Source organism: Ictalurus furcatus, chromosome 26, assembly GCF_023375685.1.
Source record: "Ictalurus furcatus strain D&B chromosome 26, Billie_1.0, whole genome shotgun sequence".
Taxonomy (NCBI): Eukaryota; Metazoa; Chordata; class Actinopteri; order Siluriformes; family Ictaluridae; genus Ictalurus; species Ictalurus furcatus.
The window spans coordinates 9,663,809-9,676,588 of record NC_071280.1 but is presented as its reverse complement, the minus strand read 5'-3'; the positions used below and the strand labels follow the sequence as shown (position 1 = coordinate 9,676,588).

At 37.0% G+C, this 12,780-nt stretch overlaps 1 protein-coding gene across 2 annotated transcripts in view; it reads left to right on the top strand.

Moving 5' to 3' along the window:
* The first annotated feature begins 995 nt into the window (after positions 1 to 995).
* Positions 996 to 12,780, top strand: part of cars2 (cysteinyl-tRNA synthetase 2, mitochondrial) — a 12,688-nt gene continuing 903 nt past the window's right edge. The window contains exons 1-14 of one of the 2 annotated variants that reach the window (XR_008384811.1): positions 996 to 1,661; positions 1,750 to 1,800; positions 2,346 to 2,463; positions 2,604 to 2,675; positions 3,607 to 3,712; positions 4,241 to 4,321; positions 4,634 to 4,763; positions 6,242 to 6,375; positions 7,833 to 7,900; positions 8,619 to 8,685; positions 9,420 to 9,558; positions 9,984 to 10,517; positions 10,611 to 10,709; positions 12,466 to 12,500. Coding sequence is in view for 1 of the 2 variants with exons in the window: in XM_053615841.1 (XP_053471816.1) it covers positions 1,435 to 1,661; positions 1,750 to 1,800; positions 2,346 to 2,463; positions 2,604 to 2,675; positions 3,607 to 3,712; positions 4,241 to 4,321; positions 4,634 to 4,763; positions 6,242 to 6,375; positions 7,833 to 7,900; positions 8,619 to 8,685; positions 9,420 to 9,558; positions 9,984 to 10,107; positions 10,611 to 10,709; positions 12,466 to 12,693 (1,644 nt within the window). In the remaining variant the exon portion in view is untranslated. Of the gene's footprint in view, positions 1,662 to 1,749; positions 1,801 to 2,345; positions 2,464 to 2,603; positions 2,676 to 3,606; positions 3,713 to 4,240; positions 4,322 to 4,633; positions 4,764 to 6,241; positions 6,376 to 7,832; positions 7,901 to 8,618; positions 8,686 to 9,419; positions 9,559 to 9,983; positions 10,518 to 10,610; positions 10,710 to 12,465; positions 12,694 to 12,780 lie in introns of those variants that run through there. The other variant, XM_053615841.1, reaches the window with a different exon arrangement.

Here is a 12,780-nt window from a genome sequence, read left to right as displayed (position 1 = left end):
TAACGACGTGTGCTGTTAATCGCTCTATGTTCTATAACATGTAAAACGGGAACATGAAAGGATTGTTCTAAAAGCGACTCATGTAAACACCTTAATTAGAATATTGTCTTATTCAGAATAAGGTCAATAATTAGATTACTGCTGTCCATGTAAACGTAGTCATAGTCAGTGTCTGACATCACTAAAGCTGAATGGGTGAAGCATGGGCTGAAGAGTGCATGTTTTTTATAGCAACAAAAGGGGGACTGAATCTGGAATGGGTTTGATATGGGTGTGATAGGTAGGTGTCCACAAACTTTTGTCCATTTAATGTATATAGATCTAATATAATACAGATTACTAATGTAGGACTTGCTGTGATTGATTTCATTAATTATTTTCCTATTATTTTCTAATAACAACACATCCTGAAGTGTTTTATTTCACTTATCCCACAGCAGTTTGCCAATGATGACAGTTTTAATCTGTTAATGTACAACACATCATACATTGTGTTGTAAATAAATAGTTGTTCCACACCATTCTCTGTTTTCTCTCTCTCTTGAAGTTAATAAATCCAAAAAACACAGACTTTTGTGTTGGAAAGCACAATCTACTACAATCCTGACAAGGATACAGCGGGTACTGAAAGAGAATGAGTAAATATGCACAATACAAATATGTAATAAATAAATAAATAAATAAATAACTACAACATTATGCATAATAGTATGCATAAAACACATACACATATTAATCTTAATTTTGAACTTCACCACCACCACCACCAACAAAAATAAAACACATTATTATGCTAGTCTTGATTTAAGACTTTAATATCATCATAGCCGGACGCTTAAATTTTCCCCACACAAATCTGGCAACCCTACAGAGAGCCGATGGAGTGTGCTTTGTATGCAATTAAAACGAAAAGTGGGTAAAGCATGTCAACGTTTCTATCGCGTTTAATAAAACATTTCTATTTACTTGCCCTTTACCATTACAAGAACCTTTATTGGCCATCGAGTGGATGAATCGCAAATGAATCGATTCAGTGCACTACATAGGGCATAGAAGCAGTTATTGTGCATCATATTTAGTGCACTTATATAGGGAGTGTTGTGCTTGTTGAGACTCAGCCGTGGTGTGGGTTGCCCCGGCAAAGCTTCACTGTAAGCCGCCATCTTGAATTCACTGTCAACAAGCTGAGCACGAGTGAAGCAGCCTAATCATTTAGCTAAGGTTGTCATTGTTCTTTCTTGTTTCTTTACCTGTTAGATGTTCACATATCACCTAAAAGAGGATGGAGCTCATAAATTTACGCTAAAAAAATTAGAATATGAACAGAAGGTGTACTTCCGGTCACCTCGCGACGTGTTATGGACAAGAGGTTCAAATTGAAAGCTACAAATAAGTCACATTGCAAATGATTAATTTAATCACAAGGGCGTGAGAATGAGGCCTTGCGTGAGTCTGGTCAGAAGTGCAGTCTGGAGCTGCAGACTCAAGGTTAGTCATGGAGCATTTCAGATAAATCCAACAGTCCCAAAGCGGACGCTGTGCATGGAAATCAGGAGCAAATGGACCAGACCAGCTGGCTATGATACTGGCATAAAGACTTTCAACAGTCTCACCAAACAGAATGAGCCTCTGGTTTTGGCCCAAGAGGGAAGAGCAACCTGGTAAGGCAGCTTTAGAAAGTTTTTAGGTAAAAGTGCAAACATAATGTACATTTATAGTTTGATCCCAATGCCTTGCTGTTACATGTAGGTACAGTTGTGGGCCCACAGTTTATGATCATGCCCATCTTGGTCATGCATGGTAAGTCAATGTACATAACTGTTAAAAAAAAAACAAACATTATTTGACATGATTGTCTTAGTAACATTAATATACAGTACATTGTAAATACACTATATGGCCAAGAGTAGGTGGACACCTTACCTTCACTCTCATATGTGGGTCCTCGCCAAACTGTTGCCACAAAGTCTGAAACACACACTTGTCTAGGATGTCTTCGCACAAAGCGAGGTCCATTATGGTTTGCCAAGGTTGGAATGGAAGAACTTGAGTGGCCTACACAGAACTCGTACCTGAACCCCACTGAAAACCTTTGGGATGAACTGGAAGGCCGACTGCACCCCAGGCCTCCTCACCCGACCAATGCCTGAGCCTCACAGCCACTCTCCAAAATCTAGTGGAAAGCTTTCCCAGAAGACTGGACAAAATCTGGATTGGGATGTTGAAAAAGCACATGGGTGTTATGATCAGGTGTCCACAAACTTTTGGCCATATAGTGTATATTGTAAATATTTGATGACTAGTGGTTTTCGCCTGATTGATTTCCTTTCTTTTCACATCAAAAGCTCCTACGTCAGATTTGACATCCTGCAGAGAATTTTAACCAGGATATTTGGAATAAACGTAACTCATGTCATGGTCATCACTGACATTGATGATAAGATCATACAGAGAAGCCTTGAGGCAAGTATGCTTTGATTGACATTGTATTGCAAAATTGAACCGCACACCTACTATTCCTGTAGTATAGAAAAATAAATTGGCCAGGAGATTTGGGGTGTGTTGTCGTCTTTGTTTGAACTGATTATTTTTCCTCCTCGTAGGAGAGGATCTCACCGCTTGTGCTTGCCAGAATGTATGAAGAGGAGTTTAAAAGAGACATGCTGGCCCTGAAGGTCTCACTTTTCAATTTAATATTAAATAAACACTATACATATTGTACATATAGATAAGTGACAAATTAAAAGAAAACCTTGTGGCTCTTTGGGGGCATTTTTCTTCAATAGTGTGTCTACATATTCCCTTAAAAGGATGGTCACTGCAAATCAGTACAAAGTTGATCACCTTTTATCTTATGATGAAACATTTCTATTTTGATGTGAGTCTCTTTCAGGATGGGCCTGTCCCCATACATAGGGTGCAAGGGCTCACTGAATGGTTTGATGAGTGTGAAAATGATGTATGGACTTCAGACAGCCAGATCTAAAACCAGTTGAACATCTATGGGGCATTTTGGAGTGACGTGTTAGACCGTTAGCGCGTTCACCTCACAACTCCAGGGTTGAGGGTTCGATTCCCACCACTGCCCTGTGTGTGCGGAGTTTGCATGTTCTTCCCATGCTTTGGGGTTTCCTCTGGGTACTCAGGTTTCCTCCCCCAGTCCAAAGACATGCATTGCAGGCTGATTGGCATGTCCAAAAGTGTCCGTAGTGTATGAATGGGTGTGTGAGTGTGCCCTGCAATGGATTGGCACCCCGTCCAGGGTGTCCCCCACCTTGTGCACCATGCCCCCTGGGATAGGCTCAAGGTTCCCCGTGACCCAGTAAGGATAAGAGGTACAGAAAATGGATGGATGGATGGATGTTTTGGAAGATCCCTCCAGTGCAGTTTCAGAGACTTGTAGAATATCTGCTAAACTGTTCTGGTAGCTCATGTTGGCCAAACACCTTGCTAAGACACTTTATATTGGTTTTTCCAGTAATTTTTCACCCATCTGTACATATTTATACACGTATGAAATATTATAATATTTGATTTATGTATGAATAGATGTAACTTTAAAGCATCCAGTGGTGGCATAAATATGATTATTTTTGTGCACTTTAGGTTCTCCCGCCAGCCGTGTATATGAGAGTCACAGAGAACGTACCTCAGATTGTAGCTTTCATTGAAGGCATCATCAGAAATGGCCATGCGTACACCACAAGCCAAGGTCAGTTCTCCTTCTGTGTTGCATCTCTAGCAGACATGTTACGGTCTACCAGCATGGTGGAACACATTTACATTTATGCTGTTTGGCATAATGTTATTACACTGGCACTGTTATTAAGGCAAGGAGAAGTGTAATCAAGTATTAGGAAAGAGATTACATGTGGTGCTTATCAGAAAAATGAGAAAATAAACATACTGTCCCTTCTTCATCAAATTTGTATAGAAACAAGCTCAGATTTAAGCTCACAAAATGATTTATGAATGAGTTTGATTTGACATTCACTTGATGAATCAGCTTATGTAGACAGTTCACCCCAATTTACTCTGATATACATCTACATGAAACATCCCACTTTATGCAGGGGTTGTAATAGTGAGCCAATAAAAGGAAACCATTCGCTAGGCTATAGTTATATACTAATATCCATGGAAAGAAGTAAATGGAGAGAGGAAAAAGGGACCAAACTTGAAATTGGTGAATTAGTGAAACTGTTGGAGTTTGCTTTAAAAGGATGCACTTTTAATACAGGGGATGTGTACTTTGACACTCAATCCATCGGCAGTCGTTATGGCAAGTTTGCGAATATGGGAAATGCTGCTGGGGAATCAGGTAGGCATATATATTGTACACATTTCAATAGAACTTACATGAGCATGATTTCTCATATTTCTCATATCAATCACGCTGACAAAAGTCAAATTTATCTGACATTGCATTGCTTCTTCAGTGACCAAAATGGACTTGTAATTTTTCACTATTTACTACTAAATTACAATACAGTTACTCGATGGATTTTCTTATCATTTAATGGTCTATAAGTTCTAATGTGTTATGTTTTATATGTTGCACTTAAGTAGACATTTTTTATAGAGATATTTTGGTATAGTCTTACTTGGTTATTCAGAATGATTTATTTCTCAGGGAGCAAGGATAAAAGGGACCCCCGAGACTTTGCCCTGTGGAAAGCCTGGAAGCCGCTTGAACCTTTCTGGGAGTCTCCATGGGGAAGAGGAAGACCTGGCTGGCACATCGAGTGCTCCACTATTGCCAGGTAAGCACCTCTTTTGTTTCCTGCTGATCTTTTTGATGCCTGTCTGCATAAACACTCGAAAATGAATGCTTCAGCATTTGTCTGTGCTGGTAGAATGCAGCTTATTTTTCTTTAGAAGAATGAATCTCAGCATCTGTAGTTTAACTTCATGCCACAGTTCCACACCCACAGTTTAGATATTGGTATACAGTATATCCTGGTTTAGAACCTAGCCCTGATACAATAACTGTGGCTCAATCAGAACCCAAACAAAGTAACATGGAAAATAGATGTGTTGTCCCCACAAAGTTGATTATTGTCCAGTAACAGCATGTGCCAACGTATTTTATTCCTTTTGTATTACAGCACTCTGCCAATGATTAAAAATTTTAATTATTAATGAATGACACATTGTACTTTTTAACTATTTGTAGTCATATTTAATGTCCACAAAACACGTTAGTTCCTGTTCTCATTTTACGTCATAACAGCTATAAACAGTCATACTCTCACCAACCTGTCTTGTTGTCTTGTTTTTTTTCTTGACGTTAATAAGACAAAACAACAAAACAAAAATAATGCCACAGCTTATGTTACTGATAAACCTGAAAGCACCATGGGAATGTTCCATGGTGGAAAAGTTACTGACTGTTATAGAGTACAAAATGTTAAATATTTCTTTATTACCATTTATTATTAGTCTTAGATTGTGTAGCGTGTCTACCGTATACAACCCCAATTCCAAAAAAGTTGGGATGCTGTGTAAAATGTATTCATAGTCTTTGCAATTTTATGTTGAGGAACATTATTCTGAAATTGTTCCACAAATTGCAGACGCAGTTTTTCGCAGATTGGTGAACCTCTGCCCATCTTTACTTCTGAAAGACTCTGCCTCTCTAAGATACTCTTTTTATACCCAATCATATTACTGACCTGTTGCCAATTAACTGTTTCTTTTTAGTAACACTTACTTTTCCAGCCTTTTGTTGCCCCTGTCCCAAATTTTTTGAGACGTGTTGCGGCCATAAAATTCATAATTAACATATTTGTTTCTTAAAATAGTACATTTGCTCAGTTTCAACATTTGATATGTTTTCTATGTTCTCTTGTGAATAACATGTGGGTTTATGAGATTTACAAATCATTGCATTCTGTTTTTATTTACATTTTACACAGAGTCCCAACTTTTTTGTAATTGGGCTTGTAAGTTGTAAATGTTAGGTTGTAAATGTGCTCTTATAATAGAAATGTCCTAAATGTCCTAAATGTGCTAAAATATCTTAGCTACTTTTTACATTTCTGACAGAACTTGCAGGCTTTTTAGTGTTATGGTAAGGTTGACACTATATGTGCATGTATATAAATTCGGTTTGGATTACATGTAACATGCATGCAAAGAGAGCCTTTTAGCAGAGAACTGTTTACATGTACTAGATGATTTTGGGTTGCATATTGGTTATTCTACTAATGGAATGACCCTGCTTTGCTCTGTTTGGCAGCTCTGTGTTTGGGAGCCAGTTGGACATCCACTCAGGAGGGATCGACCTGGCCTTTCCTCACCACGAGAATGAAATTGCTCAGTGTGAGGCCTACCACAAGTGTGACCAGTGGGGGAACTACTTCCTGCACTCAGGTAAAGTACGTAGCTGTACACGGTTCACCTCAGGTCTTGTTTACATTAGTACGGATACATTTAAAATCATGTAAATATATTTCTCTCCATTTTGCACCACTAAAAACTCATTTAAAAAAAAAGATCTCCAGTACTATATGAATAATGCTGAGCAGTTAGTGTGGATGGGGGAAACCAGAGATTTGAAAACTCTAACATCCTGGTTCCTGATTCAACACGTTTAAAACAGAGGACGAGTTTCTCTGATTCCTATTGATCTTTGGAAAATATAAACTCTATTCTCCAATGCAAGATGAATTATGCAAGTTATATTGGATATGTGACAAATATAAACCGTTTAACACTGTATGGTTTGTAACACCCATCTTGCACTCACGCATGCCGAGATTTTTCAAGAAGATCACAGGTTCTGAAATGACAAGGAACCCTGGTGGTTATCAGGGCTCATAGTATCCAGTCAGTCTGTAGGCAAAACTGATGACATTCACCACCCAGTCGGTTAATTTCTGCTTTGGTAAAGGAGCTCCCTGTGTCTTACCCACATAGCAAAGAGCAGCTGTTAATATCAGAAGAAAAGCTCAATCATTAATAGGGATGCAATTGAAATGAGTAATCTACTTAGTATTAAACAGTAAATGTACAGGTGCAAAATTCTTCATTCTAATATTTTGAGATATTGGATTTTTGATTTCCTTGAGCTGTAAGTTGTAATCATCAAGATTAAAACAAAAAAAGGCTTGAAATATTTAATTTTATGTGTAACGAATCTAGAATATGAAAGTTCCACTTTTTGAATTAAATTACGGGAATGTGCTCGGACATGCAGCAGTTTCTCTGCACACTTGTTTCGTTGCTCCACACTCTTGAATACTTTTGTGTACACTCAATTCGCAGCACTTCACACTCATTTTTAATGCCCACGCTTGCTGATGCTGTTCTGCGTGCTCAGGTCAGCAGTCCTTGTGTTCTCTATTAAATATCTGTTCTTTCATGTTACTTGAATTGGTAGAAGATGCTCTAGTTCAACCCTGATCCTGGAGATCTACCTTCCTGAAGACTTTAGCTCCAACTATAATCGTGCCCACCTGACCAGCTAACTATTGCCTTAAGACATTCTTGACCAACTAAAACAGGTGTGTTAGATTTTGGTTGGAGATGAAACCTGCAAGAAGGTAGGTCTCAAGGAAGAGGGTTGGTGACCAGTGCTCTAGTTCTTCCTCTTGATATTTTTACAGTCACATATGTGACTGAAAAATCTTGGCATGCACACACACACACGCGCACACACACGTAAGTTGGTATTTTGGTGTTATACAACATCCTTGATAATTCGGCGGGTGAAATAGAATTATGTTTAACTATAGTACACCATCTGTGTGCTCAATACTTTCAGCAACCATACAGAGATTCTTTTTTGTCACCTAACATAACTGTTAAGCTCTTTCATTTTTTTTTAGGGCACCTTCATTTGAAAGGCAGCACAGAAAAGATGTCCAAGTCCTTGAAGAATTATATTACAATAAAGGTAGGTTCTCTTAAGTACATTTACCATACTGTGTTAATATACATTTGGTACCCATAGTGTGAGTTTTTATCATCTTGCATGCAGTATTGTATAGTACATAGGAAGACTCCAGAAGACAATGTTTTCTTTCTCCACAGTTTTTACTTAAGGCTAGTTTTGGAGCAGTTTTGATCTCTGTACAGTGGCTATAGTCCTCATGCTTATTACAGCATCATCATCATCATGATTTATTCCAGTCTATTAGCTGTTTAATTAAATGTGCACTTTGTGCAGGTTTAATTTAACATTTACATGATATGAATCATGATCTATAGGTTTGCTCACCAACTGCCAGCAATACGGTAGTGTCAAATTTTTTAAAAATGTTCAATGATACTTTTTTAATGTCTAAGAATTTTCATTAATTACATTATTTTTTAAATAATTAATTTTTTTAAATAACATTTTTATGTATTAAAGAAATAAATGTTTAACATTGAAAATGAGAAAGGACTTCTATAACATCTATAAAACATAGAACATAAATAATAAATATTTTTATAAAATCCCCAATATCTCAGAAAAGCATATTATGATATAATTTATCATGAACTCAGGCTCTGTGTCTTCTTTGCAAGAGCAGTTTGCACCACAGGCACTACAGAGGCCTTTGAAATTAGAAACTGCTCTTTTAAGGCTTCTCCTGAACTATATATATATATATCTTTCCTTTGTGCAGGAATTCTTACAGTCCTTTACCGCCAATGAGTTTAGGCTGTTTTGCCTGTTAAGCAAGTACAGATCAGGTAAGCTTTATAGCCATATTTATTAGAGGTTGACTGACTGATCGGTTTTGCACCGATAACCAGTTGCTGGAATTTATCTGTATAAATCCACACTGATAGTTTTTCCCAGTTGCATCCCATGCGGGAGCGTGTGAGAAGGGTGTGCTGTCATTATACAGTACGAGATCGGCCTCTAGAGGTTAAATAAAAACTGACAAATTTTGTTGTGATATTTGAAGTGTTTTTGATTCATTTTGGATGTCTGTTTTTATTTGTTATTTGGAGTATTACTTTTTGCTTCAGTTTGGATGTATGTCTTTTATTTACTTTAATATTTATTAATAGTTATTATGTATTAATGTTTATATATTTATTTCATTTAAAAAAAGTACAGTACATTTTCATGGTATAGTCAGTACAGTTTATTTGTGTAATAAAGTTCAGCAATATTTTACTTCGAGTGTTTTCATTCAGTATCAGTGGTTGATTAATCGGTTATCGGCAGGTTCTTCCCACCCTAGTTATCAGTATCTGTAAAATCCACTATGATCGACCTCTAATATCTATATCGACCATAGATATAAACCATTAACAGCAGATAAATTCTGACACAAAAGCTTACATGTGAAAATGTGACTTTAAAAATGCAAAAGTTTTACAAAAACAAATATTTCATTACAGTTAAGAGAGAATACTACAAGGTCAGATTTCCCATAAATAGCACTCAACGCTACAACTCTGTTTTTCTCTTCCAGCGATAGATTACAGTGATGCCAGTATGAACGAAGCTCGCTCTACGCTGTCCTCCATCTCTAGCTTCATCCATAATGCCCAGGCGTACATGCAGGGTCACCTACAATGCCAAGACATATATGAGAGCTTTTTATGGGAGAGGTAGGAGATTCCATACTGCTGCTTTGTTGCAATGTAATCATTGGATGAACAGAATTTTAAAGCAAACCTTTAAGTTAAACTTGTATATCTCAACAACTAAAATGTTTTGCCACTTTGTTCTTCTGTAGTAAACATCTGAGCGTAATGAGCTGAAATAAAAATAAATAAAATGACTGGTATTATTTAACATAAAAAAAAGGTGATTTTAATTACTGTTACGTAACCTTCATCTATTAGCTACACTCTCAGTTGTCATGAAGAGGATCCTCAGGCAGATGAAGGTTTAATTGTCTGATTCAATAATTATTATTTAAATTGATGATAATTGGTCAGAGAAGATATATGGGATATTTTGGGGACAGTTGTTGCAGATTGATTATGAATTAAAAGTAAATATTTTCCCCATCCTGCTGTGCCTTGTTTAGGTTATCAGTCACACAGGCCACCGTGCGGACTGTACTTTCAGACGACTTTGACACACCAAAGGCAATGGATGCCATCATGAGGCTCATTCACCACGGAAACTGTCAGCTTCAGCCTGTTACCAAGGTAAGTACATATGTGCATCAGTCTGGAAAAAAGGTATTGGATGTTGTTTATCTGACTTTCTGTTTTGGATAAAAATTTCTTTTTTTTTTTTTAACCATTACTATTAATACCATTTACCATTACTATAAAACTCCTTGTTGATGAGAACGGTCAGAGGAGAGCATCCACATTGTATTGAGTTGACAGGAAAGCTATGGTAACTCAAATAACCACTATTTACAACTGTGCTGAGCAGAAGAGCATCTCCAAATGCTTAACATGTCAAACCTTGATTTGAATGAGCTACAACAGCAGAAGACTACGTATATTAGGTTCCACTCCTGTCAGCTAAGAACAGGAATCTGAGGATATCATGGGCACAGGCTCACCCAGACTGGACAGTTGAAGATTGGAAAAAGATTCATTTTTATGTTAGTGTCAATCACCTCAGTCACTGAAATTTGAACTTTACAATTTATTTCAATAGTGAGGAGTTTTGCTTCTCTCTTTCTGCCACTTTACAGGTTGTTGGGAGCTCTAGGTGTCCTGCAGTGTTTGGAGCAATGCTGTCTTACATCAGGGATATCATGGATATCCTTGGAGTTGATCTGCTGGATGAAAAGGTCAGAGGTCATTGGTGTTATACCTTAGAACTGTCTAACATGATCTAAAAAATATCTGCTATAACAGTTGAGTGTATGTGTACCTTGAGCTCAATAAGTTGATATTTTTATTCAGGAAACATAAGTGTCCTTATGCACAATACCAGTGTTGTTGAGATGCACCTGTATATTTAAGAAAGATTTATTTATTATTTTTTTGATAAACCTGTGTTATGTTTGCAATTGTTTGATATCCATGAGAGCAGAGTATTTCTGTGTTTTTTTTTTTTTAAACAAAAGATTAAAAGTGTAAACAACAGAGACAGTGTTTCACAGTCTTCTTAGCTCATATTTACCAAGGGTGCCAATATTAGTGGAGGGCACTGTACATTCCCACTGATGACTTTTAGCCACTTCAAACCTTTGAATTCTTGAACAGCAATATAAGATACATTTACATGCAAAATGAAGAGAAAGAGAGAACTGTGTATTTCCATGTCATATTACGTATATACAGTACTGTGCAAAAGTCTTATAGCACAGTATTTTTTTTAGTACAAACTTTGTTAATAGATTTTTATTTTATGACTTCTACATTATCGAGTCAGTACAAAAACATTTTAGATTTCCAAACATTAGTTCTCCAGCACAAAATTAAATGTTACAGAAAAATGAAAAATGCATGTCAGTAGCAGCATATTACATAACAGACTTTTCAGACAAAAAACATAATGAAGACTGCTGGGTTTTGCTGCAAAAATAAGCAAGAAGTAAAGTCTCCAAACGAGGTATGCCTGGTTCTGCAAGATGTTCAGTAAAACTTACCGGCTCATTTCCTTATAAAACTGTACAATTTGTACCTGAGACTACTATTTTTTTTTTTTTTGTAAAGCAAAGAGTTGTCACACAAATATAGACTTTGTTTCATTTATTACCATTTACTGCTCTTTATAGCATTTAAAAGATTTTTTTAGAAACACTTAATTTCATTATTTTTAAGGCATTTTTGATCTACAGCATTTCTTTGCATGTGCCTAAGACTAAGAACAGTACTAAAGAGGAGCAATAAGTAAGGAATAAAACAGGACAGGGTGTGGTGTTAGGAAAATAATCAGTGATGGGCTGGTGTGATGCAGCCCAACATGAAGTAGAGTTACATTACCTTCCCAAAGTTGATTCTTTTCCTGTAACTTTTTTTCCTGTAACATGCCTTTGAGTGTTATTCCTCTTATACCAAAGAAATTCACAAACCAGATCTCAGTATAGTAAATACACCTGTTCCTGGAAGGCTCTAGAGTTTGCTCTATTTTGCCCTCTAGTGGAACAACAGAGATTAGGTCTTATCTTCATCTATTGATTTAATTATGGTCTAGGACATGGACTCCAGATTCATTTGGTGGGCCAGATTAGAACTTTAATTGGCCCAGCCCCAGCCCAAGGGCCATGTTTTTGAGTTCATGTGGAGCATCCACCTTACAAGGCCTTGTGTAAGTTATTACTATAGAAATATTAGCACTTTCGAATGGGTGCTGTTGGAACTACTGTCTGAGTGCTCTTATAGGAAATGAATCAATACCTTCTGACCATATACTGGTATACTGATAATGTAATCAAAAGAGCACCAGCCAAACAGTGCCATAGGGAACCTTAAATACACAAACCACCAAAACTGATTTGCAGATGTTTTTCGAAATTCCTTTTGAAGGTTTCAGATTCAAAATGTGCATAAAAACAGCTTCATAAATTTCACACTGAGCTGCATTTTGTCCTCTTTCAGGCGTCATCCAGTGCTGAATCCAGTATTTTACATAATGTAGTGGAGCAGCTGGTGCGGTTCCGTAGCGAGGTTCGAAACTTTGCTCTCTCTGTGGAGGATGAAGTGACTCAGGACCTTCAAACCAGCAAAGTGCCTCAGAGAAAGAGACCACAGCCAGACAGATTGCCCTTACTGAAGGCCTGTGATGCTCTTCGCAATGATCTAATGCCGTTGGGAGTTGAAATTAAGGTAAGATCCAGTTATTTTACCTAAAAAATAGAACAGTGGATTTAATTTCTTTGGAAGGAAAGGATTTTTATTTTTTAATTTCTTTAA